General features: G+C 47.8%; 1 protein-coding gene across 1 annotated transcript; it reads right to left on the reverse strand.

Moving 5' to 3' along the window:
* Positions 1-212: 212 nt before the first annotated feature.
* On the reverse strand, positions 213-14297 carry PHYH (phytanoyl-CoA 2-hydroxylase). The gene is made up of 9 exons (XM_082490486.1): positions 14061-14297; positions 10139-10194; positions 9454-9564; positions 9170-9335; positions 8407-8488; positions 6485-6666; positions 5580-5729; positions 4075-4206; positions 213-1475 (listed from the first exon to the last, which is right to left on the reverse strand). Exons 1-9 carry the CDS (start codon positions 14151-14153, stop codon positions 1422-1424), a joined length of 1026 nt encoding a protein of 341 aa, XP_082346612.1. The 5' UTR covers positions 14154-14297; the 3' UTR covers positions 213-1421.

A 14297-nucleotide genomic window follows, 5' to 3' on the forward strand; every position in this document is an offset into this window, starting at 1 on the left:
CCACCACCAAGGGTTTAAGACCAATGCAATAACTGTGCTCAAACCTCACCTTGTTTAAAAAGCATACAAACAAACAAGAAAACCTACAGATGCTGCAGAAAGAGGAAGAAGTGGAAAAGCCTCCTCTGCATTTTGTTGTCATGTCTGAAATGGCTGCAACAGCTTTGACTTGCAGCAGCTTGTTTAGGCAGTGCCCGCGGAGAAGATTTTTAGCTTTGTGGATCGAGAATAGGGCTGCACCTGATCTCCTGTGACCTCCTGAGCTGCCGGATAACAGAGCAGAAGGAGCCATGAGAGCCGTCAGTGCAGCCTTTGGCACTGTTTTGGCACTTTCTTTAGGCGGAAGGAGGGAGTGGAAAAGAGCTGAGGATTGACGTTTTGCCCTGGGGTATTCAATGACGCTCCCACCACCAGAATTTCTGAGCGGCAGAAATAATACAACACAGGCCTCGAACGCAGTTTTGCTCTGATTAAATCTGTATTTCAAAAAATAGATTCTGAAAGCAAAAGAATCTTTCAGAAAGTGAGGAAACACATCGTGAAAGGTGAGAGGATAATTTCAGTGCACATCGCTCCAACCCGCCACCACTGCATCCTGGGGAGCATCCAACCACCTCCCTGACCTGGCACCTTTTCCCACACCCGCCAGACTCAAAGGACTCCCCCCTTGTTTCACACAGCCTTGAATCGGTCGTGCCAACGAGAGGCTGGTTTGCTGGCCCAGTAGCTCCCAACACGGTCAGCCACATACTTCACTTGTGCCCGCGCTGCTCATAAGCTATGATGCCACAGCAGGTCGTGTTTGAAGAACTCTACTAGCGATCACATCCCAGCCCGTCAATCCCATTTTTCTATGTGAGTGGTTGCTGCTTCCCCTTTGCCCAGTTGTTTACACCGTTGGTTCTGCTGGTACCGATACCCTCATCTTTATCAGTTGTACTAATAACTTTCCATGTGAGCTCATTCTGAGGGCTTGTGTGAAACTGTGATTCATTTTATGTCTTTTGCATAGAAAAGGAAGTTGGAAATGTTAAAAAACATACCCTTGCATAAAATCTTCTGTTAGTATAGCATCATTCCAAAGGTATGTCATGTGAGAAACTTTTAAAAAACAAAAATGAAAACATCAAGAAAAATCAAGGTGTTCTTTCAAGACCTTCATTCTTCAATTGTCTAAGATAACCACAGCAAATCCGTTTTCCTAGGCTAGGTTTTCTTTAACGTACATCAGCTGCTCAACCTCAGTGCAATTACTTTGTATTAGCATAAAATGATTTTGAGATGCAGCATTTGGCTAAGTTACCAATTCAGAGGTCAACAAAGCGCACATAATTCTGCCTGGCGAGGCAGGGTCCGCACTCTGCCGTCAGAGAAGCACTTTCTCAGGCACGTGTTTTCCATCCTGTTCTTCAGAGGTTGTTCTACAGGTTAATTCTTTCCCCTTGCACAAGCCGTGCTCGGAAGTTCCAAATATCCTTCAAAACAAAAAAAAAAAAAGAGACAAAGAAAAAGCCTTAATGGCCAGCAAAAACGGTGACCAGGACTCCAGTTTACAGAGATGGAAATACACACAGCACTCTCGGCTTAGCTAACTGCCCACATAAACATACCAAAACCACTTTCTGAATACCGTTTCAAATCCTAAATATCAAGAACAAAAATACCGCCCACACTAAAGAAGAGGTGCAACCTCTGCCCCCAGGAGACAGGTTGTTTGCAGGTTGTTTCACGAACGCCAAGATGCTCATAGTTCAATTCTGGAAGGCAGCAGAAGAGGAAACAGGAGCAGCCCAGAGAACATCACCCTTGCAGAAGTCACCTTCCTCGCCTGCTTGTGCACACAATGTCTCCCTTGTACGCCTTTGGGTGATCAATAAAGCTCACCAGCTGACTACCCCTCGCATACTGCTGCCCATGAGCAAGTGATACTCCTTGGGCAGCAGAAACCAGCAGGAAATAACGGATACGAACACAAGCCCTTAGCCAGAAATCAGGTCCCGGGCAGGCACTGCTGCGGACTGTAAAGCAGAGAAGACCACCGCTGTTTGCTTCGTGGAGGTAAGTCTTGGGCAAGCTCCCACCTCAGTTTCCTGTGTAAGGATTACTTAGTTCTTATCATTGGTCTTGTGAAAGTGAAATATAAGAGCTGAGCACTCCCCTGGGAGGAAGCTCCAACTCTGGTTAAAAAAAGCTTAAAGTTATACGAAAACACACGGACTCGTTTGTGGCTCATACACTCAGAAAAAGGGCAACGAAGCTGGTGAGGGGTCTGGAGCACAAGTCTTATGAGGAGCAGCTGAGGGAACTGGGGTTGTTTAGCCTGGAGAAAAGGAGGCTGAGGGGAGACCTTATCTCTCTACAACTCCCTGAAAGGAGGTTGTAGCAAGGTGGGGGTCGGTCTCTTCTCCCAAGTAACAGGAGATAGGACAAGAGGAAACAGCCTCAAGTTGCACCAGGGGAGGATTAGATTGGATATTAGGAAAAATTTCTTCACAGAAAGGGTTGTCAAGCATTGGAACAGGCTGCCCAGGGAAGTGGTTGAGTCGCCATCCCTGGAGGTATTTAAAAGACAGGTAGACACGGTGCTGAGGGACACGGTTTAGCGGTGGTTTTGGCAGTGCTAGGTTAACGGTTGGACTCAATGATCATAAAGGTCTTTTCCAACCTAAACAATTCTATGACTTTATGATTCATCTCCACTCATGAGGAGAGCCTTACTACGCATCACTTCGGATTTCACTGTGCACCTCCAGGAAGAGTCCAGCAAGGTGTAACTTTACAGACAACATGTAAGATCAGGCTTGCAAAACACAGCTGGATGCCCCACCATACCCAGGCACACAGTGGGGAAAAAAACCCAAACCAAACCAGAACCCCCAAAGGTGAAAAAGAAAGTCCTCTCCTCCAGAATGGCCCTAGATATTGTAATACCTGCACAGTATGCAAATTTTAAAAGAAAATCGCTGCCTGTTACATCTAGACTTTACTGCCTTGATACTGGCTGTGCAGATGTTTGGGAACTGCTGCGGATTAAGAAATTCAGAACATTTCCACCCCAGTAGCAAAGTGGCTGAATCCCCGAAGAATTGAGATTTGCTTTCTATTTTACACAATGGTTCCAGTTATTGAGCAAGACTCCAGTACCCCTTTCTTTTTCTTTTTTTTTTTTCCTCCTCGAGGCAGATGTATATCGCTGCTGACATACCTGCTGTAGCCTCAAGCCTAAACAATTGATGTGGGATTACATTTAACCAAAAAAATCAGTCTACTATTGCAGTCAGATGTGGCTACTTGTTTTAAAAGGAAAATCCACCTGCCATTAGGAGGGGAAACTGTAAGAACTGTGGACGGGCACTGAATTTACTGCACTTTCTTATACTTGTGAATTCAGGACAAAAGATGACCACATCTTCCTATTTACATCACGGCGTCCAAATATAACTGCAAAGACCTCTGGTTTGGACACACTCCCCACAACAAACCATGAACCAGGAGATGCAGTGAAGGGCAAAGCTTGCCTAGACTTCACCGTATCCCTGCCTTGCCACGTTAGCCCTCCCCACTGGTACCCAGTGGGGTGAAGTCCAGATCCCCTCGAATGGCGCAAGAAGTGGACGCGAGCAGGCTCAGAGCCGAGCCGCCACGACAGCAGAGTCCACAGCTCCTCCTCACTTATTCTACAACATCAATTGCAACCACACAACCAAGTGCCGCCCTAATCTGCACCAGCTCAGCCGACACTGGAAGGGACACCAGGGAGTGCTCACAAAACCCATTTTGACAAGCAGAGCTGGAGGAGGAACTTCTAGAGCTCAAGGGACGCGAAGGGGCTGCCCAGAGAGCAAGGCCACTTCTCTAGCACAGCAAGAAACAGCCTTATGAGCAAAAAGGCCCCAAAAAAGCCTGCCGGTCATCCTCTGAACATCGGGTCTTTCGTTCTGCCAGGCACCTCTGCTTGGCACGGCCTGATCTGCCAAACTGGGCACAGCAAAAAGCACAAATCTGTCACACGGGAGAGACTTAGGAAAGGGAACTGACCTGGATTGTAACAAAGGGCTTATAGCCAAGTCTTACCCTGAGTTCCACGGAAGTCGCGTTGTATTTCTTATGAACCATTTCTACCAGTTCTTTCTCCAGGTGCTCTTGGGTCGTGTTCTTGACGTCAATGTAGTAGCACTCTGAGCTGGCGAAGTGACAGCTTATGCTCTGCGTGAGGAAATCGGGCATCGCTCACTACCACAGCGATCACAAATGACTGGTGGAAAAAAAAATCTTGTGCATCCCGGCTTGTGCACACCCCACCCCTCCCTTCCAGACCAAACTCCTTCCTCCCTTCCGAGCAGTCCTGCTCTTCTCCCGAGTGTCCCCTTGGAGAAATTCCCTTGCTGGAGAAATACTCTTGCTTGCTGACATGCTCTTCTTCCTTCCCTCCTCCCCCAAACACTCCCCCAGCACAAACTGTGCTACTTGATCTCAGAATACCAGCAAGTAGAGTGGGAACAGGGAAAGCCAGGGTGGGAGCAGACCTGTGTGTTCAGTAAGGGTTCTTACTTTCTGCACCCAGACAGCCACATCAACCCGCTCGTTCTGCAATCAGTCCCTGCTTAAGCAGAGTCTAGAGGAAATTAAATAGAAATGCCCCACCGGCTGCAAGCGAGATCATGCCAGATCTCAAAGGGCGCTGGACCATAAAGCGGCTCAGAGAGCTCCAGGATACTCACCTATTTACCCCAAAATGTTGGGATTTGGCACAGTACGAGGAAGCTTTTGTGTTTCTGGGGGATACTAAACCAGACTACTGCTCCGCTAGCCAGGACACAGCCAGCAGATGAGAGTCTCAGTACCTGATGTCCCCTCCGCTTTCAGGATTACAGGAGGAAGGAATTCCACACCAGTAAACTGCTACTGGGGCTGAAAGGACAGGCTGTATAGTAGTTGATGCAGGCAAAACAAAATAAAAATAGAGCAGCCTGTGTTGCAGTGCATGAGGGGAAATATCTGCATTGCTACTCGTAGTTACACCAGAGGCTACGGTTCCCTTATGTGCCTGGGTGGATCCGCTTCTGAGGAAGGATCAGGCCTCTGAAGTAGGGCACTGTTGCCCGTTTCAGCTAAATAATCGTGATGCAAAACAAATAGATGATGCGTAATCAAATCTTTACTAGAAAAACGGGTCATGTTATCATATAAATAAATATTATTTATTGGATGATGGAGGCTCTGGCTATCCAGAGATGAGATACCAAGAAGGCAGAGGGAAGAAAGCTCCTGATATTTGGGACACCTGAAAGGGAACTATCAGAAAAGCAAGCACAGCCAGCCAGGCTCCAAACAGCGATTCAACATCATATTTCTACTCCTGCTTTGTTTTTCTGAAGCAGCCCCACAGCATGCTCTTCTCTAAAAGACAGAGAAGTTTAAAAATAAAAAAAGAGAGTATAAAAGTATATTAGGAAGCTAAAAACTCATTAAAAAGTTCATCCACGTATTCACAAGCTTGGAAAGGGGCGGGGGGAATAGTTTGATCAGTTCTAAAATATCAAAAATATCATAAGCTATATCAAGAGATGGTTTCCTACCTTTCGGAACCCTGATGTCTTGTTTATCCCAGAGCCATGAATGAGCAGGGGATGGAAGAACACAGTGTCTCCCTTCTCCATGACAAGGTGAACCCTGGGAGTCTTCTCATCCTCATCAAGCAGCCCATGGAAAAGTTTGTTGGTTTTACCCTAGAAAAAAAAGGCTGAGTTGAAATCACTTGGTTAAAATTAGAGCAAGTGCCGATTCTCAGTGCGAGGGGACAGCAGGGACAGTTACTGGTCTGCTTTCCTCTGGGCAGTGTATTCGGTGTGCCTGACTAAGAGCCTGCCCGCTTGCCTACAAGCCTTCCTACTTCATGCCTGAGGTGCAGCTAAATAATACTTTTTCTATTTTCTGCAGCTAGATTCAGACAATTAAGAACATTTCTCAGCTGAAGAGAACAGACAAGAGCACCAGGGAATCCCACAAGTGTGGCCTGATGCCACCGCTGGGGTCTAGCCTCCTGCTCCCAGTGTAACCATCACCAACACCAGGCCAGGTCAGGAAATACCCGTTCTTAAGAAGAAGGTACCGTTTAATTGCATCCAGCTGTTTACTATCCAATTTCTCCTTCTCGGGACAGTACATGTGCTCACCAGGCAGGAACTAATTCTCAGGAGAAGAAAGAGTCCTCAGACTTGGCAAGGGCAGTGGAAAATGGTTGCATGTGTTTACACTGTTATGTCACGACGTGCTGGACAATTTCTAGGTGAAGGTGGAAATAGAGACAAATCTACCCAGCTTACAGGGAGTGAGGCAAACCAAGTCAGTGTTTGCATAAACAGAAAAAACATCCCTGAAAATCTCAGCTTTGACCTGCATATCATCCCTCCGTGGTCCCCTCTCCCCAGCCAAAATGTGGTCCCCTCATGCATGCCCTTTCCAACCCCCCGTGCTGCTCTACCTCCAAATTTGGATAGCCATGAGGTTTCAGGGGCTCCTTGTGCGTCCCTGGCTGCACCACCAGGCACCCGTTGTCCTGGTCGGCCCTCTCCATGGCGGTCCAGGAGCAGACGATGCGGGCCGCAGGCCGGAAGGGGAAATAGTGCAAGTCCTGATGCATGGGGTGGAGAAAAGTCTGTTTATCTGCAACACAGGTTCAAAACCTTCAACCTCATCAAACGTGACAGCCTTTTCCTTCCCATTAAACCATCGCGCTTGTTGTAACACATCCTAAGGAGCTGCTGCTTGCCACTGGAGAGACTCCGTGTACTCAGTGTCTGCTCCAGCCCACCGCTGGCTTGGAAGCCAAAACGGGTTAGTTTACACCCCATCCCAAGAGGCACAGTGGTGGCCCTTGGGTCAGCAATGGCACCGGGACACAGTGAATGCCGGGAGGCTGCTGGGCTGTGCGACCCCTCAGAAGACTCCTTCTTCTGGCCTTCACCACCAGCAACGCCCTGCCAAGTTTTCACCATTCACTTGGGCAAAAACTCCAGTTTTGTGAACTTTAACCAGCACACTGTTGCACAAACCTTTCCCAGTACAACAACTTTCAAACAGCCGTGCTGTCTGTAGCCACTTGATCTATCACCGCGTTGCAAGCAGAATCAACCCTGTCTGTGCTGCACTCAACACATGTTTATTTAGCCTTCTTTTTTTAAAAAATATAATCTCAATTTATGGAATGCAGCCTCCACAGACAGCCTACTGAGCATTCTTATTAGCCTTCACCCTAGAGGCTTTTTTCCGTGAAGCCTAAACAAAAATAAATATTTCTGGAGTTTTGTTTGTTACTTCTTTTCCCGCTATGGAAACGGAATCATATCATCCATGCCAAAACAGCCCTTTATATAGTATTCATATATTTATTTTGCCATTGAGTTTGCTCCTCGAGTAGATATAGTTAGCATGTTTCCAGTTGTGTCATTTGCCTTATTATTTAGACTTTGGGCATCCTTGAAAACTATCCTGAGATCTGCACATCTCCCAAAGCACTCCTCAAAGATATTGAATGGAGAGTGTGCAAATATGGAGCAGCTTCCAATCTCTTGTCCGTTATTGTTTTGGTTTTACTTTAAAAATACATGGTCTCCTGTTGAATTTCCAAACCAAAATGACACAGCTTTCTGTGGAGTACTTAAGATGACAAGTGGAGATTACTTGAACAAACTCAGGATTTTAATAACTCAACGTACTGCATATCTGCTCAGGAGCCACACACCTGACAATAACAAACATAGCTCAGGTCGCAACTTTGCTAAACCGAAACAGCTTATGCAGAGACAAAGCTACTTTGAAAAACTGTAATATGGTTAATTCTGTTCTCTTCCTCTCTCCCTTGTATAAATTATTATCTCAATTTCCAGCAGCAGGAGCCAAAGCCAGCTTCAAAATCCTTTTTTTGGCACCTATTCAAGGACCTTCATACCGAACCGCTGAGCGTGCAACAACTGTCACTGAGGTCAGGAGCATATAAACTCCAGCAAAGGATAATCTCTGTATTTATTGCCTTTTACCGAGGTCCACAGAAGCACTTGTTTTCAACACATTTGAAAAGTCAGGCTTAAGGGACTTTAGGCGAGTGTGGCTGGCTGGATCGGGAGCTCACTTGCCCGCTTTGAACATGTGAGTGGTGCAGCCAAGACAATCACCATCTTTAGCAAACAAACATCCACTGAACATTGAAAGACAAGAAATGTTATCTTAGTAAGCCAAAGTTAAAACCCAAACTGTTACCAAAGCAGCCTCAAATTCTCAAAATTATTTGGTTTTAATTTGTCTTCATTCAAACAGCTTTTCTAAAACACTAAGTTCAATTTTGGCCAGATAGCCAGCATACACTGAACAATTTCTCTATTTTTCTCTTATCCAAATTTTCCTTACCAGAATCTGGAAGTTTATTTATCAGCATGGTGTGCATTGCCATGATGTTCGGCCCTGTGAAGCACTCAACGTATTTGAGGACCTACAGGGAAGAAAACAGTAGAAAAAAATATTAGAGACGTGAAAGATGAGCAAAGATTGCTGGGGAAGCACTGGGGACCTGGACGTTTGGCTGAGGACTAGGATACAGGAGGAGGAGGTCAGGATGGAGGGATGCAGGACAGGAGGAGGGATCTGGCATGGCACACAAACGGGCATGGTGGTAGGAGGCCAAGACAGAAGATGGTGCAGCAGGCTGCTGGGTGGAGTTGGAAAGATGAGGACGGTCACACTTCCACAAGGCTACGGCTTTCCACCACAACATGAATATTGGCTACAAAGCTGGACCTGCCCAGAGAGCAGATGCTTTGCCTAGATAAAAGACATTCAGAAAATGTTGCTGATCTGTCCTACTAGCCAGACACAGTTTGGGCTAGTCGCATTCCTGACTGGCTCCGCACCACAGGAGCAGAGAACTGCTGCTTTAAGTCTTCTGCCCTGACCACCATCTGTCTCATGTTCATGCACAACACTCTTAAAAGATGGCTTAATATTCCTTCCTCACATATATACCTATGTGAGTGACATACAGGGGCTCTAAGGCATAAAGGATATAGCTTTAGCAGAACCAAAAAGCTTCTTTGCGTAGGCATTAAAACATAGATACATTCATATAGGCTCTTCCACCACCATCTCCCTTTTTGCCGCTATATTTTTATTTTACCTCTGGCAGAGTACAGTATCTGAACAACTCTTTATCTTCCTGGAAGTCCTGCACTTTGTTAACCACTTTTTCAGACTGACCATACTGGGATCTCAGGGACTCGTCTTTCATAATCATAGCTCCCGGTAGATTCACCTCTTTTTTACAGATCCTTACAAACTCCTTCCTGCAAAGCAGAAGGAATGTCCGTGTTGAGAGAGCCCAGCTTCACCCAGCTTCCCAGAGCTCCCTCGGGATGCTGCTGTGCACAGGACCCCCCAGCACCTTAGGCAAGCGCCCCATACCTGAAGCGCTCAATGTCTTCATCAGAAACAAGCTTCTTAATGAGCAGATACCCGTTGTCTTCGTAGAACTGCCTTTGCTCTGTGGTGAGGACATCGTTGTCCAGGGTGTAGCTGAGACACAGAGGAGAAACACATTAGTAGGGCTGGCAGAGCAACGGGAGCAGCATCGGCAAGACCTGGTAGGAAGGTGGTGACATGCAGGGGATCAGCAGCTGCTGGGGAGAATCGGTGAGAAACCCTCTCCACTTGCATGTCCACCTCAGCTCCGCAGGCGTGCAGTGTCACCCATGCTCCAGCAGAGCCGGCACGGTGTGTCCGTGGCTGTGCAGCATCACTGCCCACAGCCACCCACTACTTCTGTGACAGAATTCAAAGCATTCCCCTCGTGCCCTCCCAAAGTGGGGAAGCGAGCAGGAAAGCTGGGATCGGTCCTCAGCAGCTTTACTCCCAACAGAGATACTGAAGCACATGGGAATAGTCTCTGCAGTCAGATTATCCCCTCAGACATTTTCGAGATCCATCGTTAAGCTTTTTTGTTAAACTACAGTTAAACAAAGGAGAATACAGCCTTGCAGAATGAAAGGCTACACAACGTCTGGTGATCCACGCGTGCACTGGGGTGGAAAAAAGAATTGAGTTCTGAGGGTTATTTTCTTTTATCTCTACAAAGGAAGATACAGCTTACCGAAACCTCTCTGGTTGAGGAACCGCACTAACTAGGGCTGAAGTAGGAACGCTTGTCTGGGATGGAGATTAAGGAATATACACTCAAGCACAATAGAGTAGAACATCTATACGCATGCGTCCTGAATCCTACAATGCTGCTCATCTTAAAGGCAAGTGCTGCGCTGGACATTCAATTCACGTTCTTGTTTATTTTGCTTCTAAAAAAGTTCTTTCCCACCTTCAGAGTAGGACGTCTGGCAGAGAAGTATAAAATGACAGCAGAGTACAGCCTTGTCCAAGCTTATAGAAAAGTCAGTACAAAATGCCTGAGACTCTGGAGTAGTCCACAGGCCTCGATTCATCTCCCAGAACATCGAGACACTCAGTAAGATGCTCAGTGGAGGTTTACTTGCCCGATTTTCCTCTCTGTGCTCCAGAGAGCAGCCAGACCTACCCAAAACCTGCATTGCCTCCTAGAGGTACTTCTCCATCTCTCCCCTCCTAACATCATTGTGCCAAATTCAAAGCCAGAAGTCATATGGGGTGAACCTGGGACTTCACACTCCCATCCAGTGGTGCAAATCCTCACCTTCTCTCCAGTTACCGCAGAGATTAGATCCCTCCCAAACTTGACAGGGAGACCACAAAGAGAGGAGAGCTATGGGCTTGTCCTCCACTCAACTAATTTCAACAGGTTTAAATAAACACAACGGTGTTCTCCTATGCAGAGAAGTATTATCATCCACAGAGCAATTAAATTCCACTTGCTAATGAAGCCTCACAAGAACTTTGTACATAGAACTGAATTGTCACCCGGGGTAAGGACAAAAAAAAGAGAATATTTTCATGCAGATCTCTGGCTCTGTTTGGAGATGCCTGTGCTTCGGGATTTTATGTAAACTAAAGACTTTCTTCTACTGTTCACCACTACCTTTTAAATGTGCCATAAAAGCAAGCGTGCTTCTGGAATGAGGAATAGATTTAGTCACAAGAGTTGTGTCTATGGTCCCTACACCAGGAAGCTTAAACATTAGCTGGTCAAGAGTCACATACAGTGGGAGAAGAAACATGACACATGCAGAAATGTGAGCCAGAGGGAGGAAAAGGTATTGAGAACTGGATGGAAGAGAGATGGAGGAAGAGAACATGGGGAGACCAGGTGAAAACTACCACAGCAGGTCCCAGAGCAAGCGATTCCCCAACTGAGGGCACTGCTGCTCCACATACCACATTTCAGGTCGAATTTCAGTGAAAATAGGACTCCTGGCCATTCTCCACAGGTAGCTGATGGAGACACAGGCACTGGTTGAACCCCAGCTGCGATGCCCTCCTCCTCCCAGAAAGTGGGGGACAGCAGACACGTCCACCAAGCGCTGGACTCCTTTTGAACACCTTCCTCCCAGGCTTTGCAGCATCTCTTCCTCTCACTGGTTTTGTTCTTGCTACCTTGCAACGCTCAAAGGACAAGTTTGGGTTGCTTGGACAAGTGAAAACAAGAGGCACACAGCCTGGAAAGGAGATGCCACCTCCATCAGCTCCTTTTGGAGAAGACATGGATTATTTAAACATTTCTCTTCCCCTCACACTCAGGGAATAACATATTCACAGGCACGTTAGCCAACCGAGCAGGCGATATAATGCTTTTGGACAGACTGAAGGACAGCAAGGTTCAAGATCCCCAGAAGCTTTCCCAAAGCATCTCCCTGCAGAACCTCAAGGGATGGTGCAAACTCCTGCAAATCTAAGACAAGCACAATAAACTTGCGCAGTTCTCTTAGAAACCATCTCACAGACAGCTGGTGAGACAGTCCTGACCTGACAGCCAATGCTCTGCTGGCACCATCGGGGTTTGACCAGAATCAGCCAAACACCAAATCACTCGAGTGGAGCAGTTGCTTTCTGAATCTCCCCTCTTTGCCTGCATGTTGAGGAAACCTTCACTTATGCAGTTGGCATGTTGTTGTTTTTTTTTTTTTCCCACTGCGTCCCAAACCAGGCAGCACCCAAGGTGAATTCACAGCTGTAGGAGTGGAGGTCTTCTACAGGCACTTGTGACTGTGGCTGTTTCTCAGCTACCTTCCTGTAAGGAGGTAAGTGCTGGTGTTACCAATGCAGCGCTCCCCTCTGGCTCCTACACCAAACTCCTAAGAAAAACCTGCCGCGTTTCACCTTTTGCTAGTTCCTCTCCTTCCTGAGGCCACGTGGGAGGACTCCGTGAAGGCAGAGCTTTTCCGCTGTTGTGTAGAAATAACTCATCTCCCAATAAACCAGTACAACCAACATACACCAATCTCTAACATACCGATCTCTCAAAGCAACTACAGGAGGGAACTTAGGTATGTACCAGGTGGTATTAAACTCCCTATTATCCAGGTTTGATTTTAAATAAAACAGAGAGGACCAGGTTGCCTTCTTCTCCAGGCTGGGGTGGTCGGAGCCCGGGGTGAGCCGGCAGAAGGCAGCCAACCCCTGCTGCAGGGCTCACGAAGCAGCGAGAGGTGGATGCGCGCATCCGCACCCCAGCAGGGCAGCGCAGAGACCCCCGTGGGCTTTGGGTGGATTTGACATTTCGTGACTCTATCAAGACATTTCTATGAAGACATTTCTCCCTTCATAAAAGGAGAGGCATTTTCTGGAAGGAAAATTGACTGTCCTACCCAATTCACCAAGCCAGAGATCACAACAAAGCCACTGCACTGAGGTAACACATATCAAATAAGTCTGTTCTTACTAGATTCTGTCATTTATTTTATCCCCACACCTTTCTTATTCCACCCCAATTTAGTCATAATTTTTGTGCAAAGCTTTTTACATCAGGGCAACTGGAGCTGGATTTAAAAGCAAAACAGCTTGTGCAGCGCCTCTCCGTCCTTACTTGCTCCCTCTGCATAACCAGGGTGCTGTTCCCAGCATTTATTTCCAATTTTGTGTTCCTACTTGCACCTTTGTCTTATGGCAGTCTGAGTCAACTACTATCCATCTATCTTCATATTTTTAATAAATTTGAAGGCTCCTACATGCTGTTTGATCACATCCTCTCCCCCAATTTATTATCATTCAGAAGTAACTTGTCAGCACTTAGCTCTCACTGAGAATCAGCAGCATTTAAAAATCTGCGCTTTTTTTCTTTTTTTTAAAGTAAGATTTACAGTAGCAGCTTTAAAAATACTGTCAGCAAGCAGCCTTCATTTAACTTTTGGAAACACGGGACATACCAACGTTAAAAACTTCTTCCTGCTTTGCTTTCCTTTCTCTGATCTAGCATAAAGCTGGCAGCCTCCAGCATCGCCACCTCGTTTCCCTCGCACAACCCAAACCTCGATGTTTTTCCCGCTGCTGGTCTATCAGTCGAGTCTGCGCCTCTCAACACAGTCTGAGACTCACTCTGCAATCGCTAAACCTCGCAGAGGTCATCTCCCCCAAACCCACGAATCTCTAGGAGGAAAATTCAGGGCAGGTAGCCCCCCCCCTCCTTGCCCAGTGCTGGGGGAGATGTGCCGTGGGGGGCTGCCGGGGGGCAGCTGGCTCATCAGATGCACATCCCAGGTTGCAGGGCTGAAGCTCAGGGAGAAAGCACCAGGCAGCAACAGGCTTTTGGGGCGGGACGGGTGCTGACCCCAAAACATCAGTGGGGGCTGCTAGGGGAAACGCTGTCCTGGTGCATCCCCGCTCACCGAGGGGCTGCGTGGAGCACGGCCCCCCCTGCACGTCACCACCCCATAACCAGGACACACAGTGTCCCCGGGTCCTTCCCGGGCAGGGCATCCTTGTAGGGCAAACCACCACCAAACCCCTCCTCGGTGCCCACACACACACAAGCACGCAGGGTGCGGGGAGCGATGGGCAAAGCTCGTTGGGGCGAGGGAAGCAGAGCCCTGACCCCAACGGGGCCAACGTCCCTCTCCCCCCACCCTCTTCCCACCCCGCATCAGAAAGGATACAGGAGCAGGGGCTGCTCCCAGCTGCGGGGAGAGGTGTCGGAGGATGGTGTCCAGCCGAGCCGCCGGCCCCGACCGCTTCCCGAGCTGCTCCATCGTGCCTGGGGAAGCCAGAGCGCTCGGTCCTCAGCCTGACCCGATAAACACGGCCGGGGAGGAGCAGGGCCCCGTTGGCGTCTGCAGCCTTTGCCTCGGCCGCACATGCGCCAGCAGCCGTGCATGCTCAGAGAGGCCGCAGAA

The sequence above is a fragment of the Vanellus vanellus genome, assembly GCF_965231255.1.
Source record: "Vanellus vanellus genome assembly, chromosome: 1".
Taxonomy (NCBI): Eukaryota; Metazoa; Chordata; class Aves; order Charadriiformes; family Charadriidae; genus Vanellus; species Vanellus vanellus.

Bases quoted from the DNA above. Each gene is read 5' to 3' on its own strand.
- PHYH (XM_082490486.1), bottom strand. From the start codon at position 14,153: ATGGAGCAGCTCGGGAAGCGGTCGGGGCCGGCGGCTCGGCTGGACACC. The intron at 8,489-9,169 runs GTAAAATAAAAA...TCTTCCCTGTAG, and splicing joins GATACTGTACTCTGCCAGAG to GTCCTCAAATACGTTGAGTG. The intron at 5,730-6,484 runs GTAGAGCAGCAC...TTTTTTTTCTAG, and splicing joins ATGGCTATCCAAATTTGGAG to GGTAAAACCAACAAACTTTT.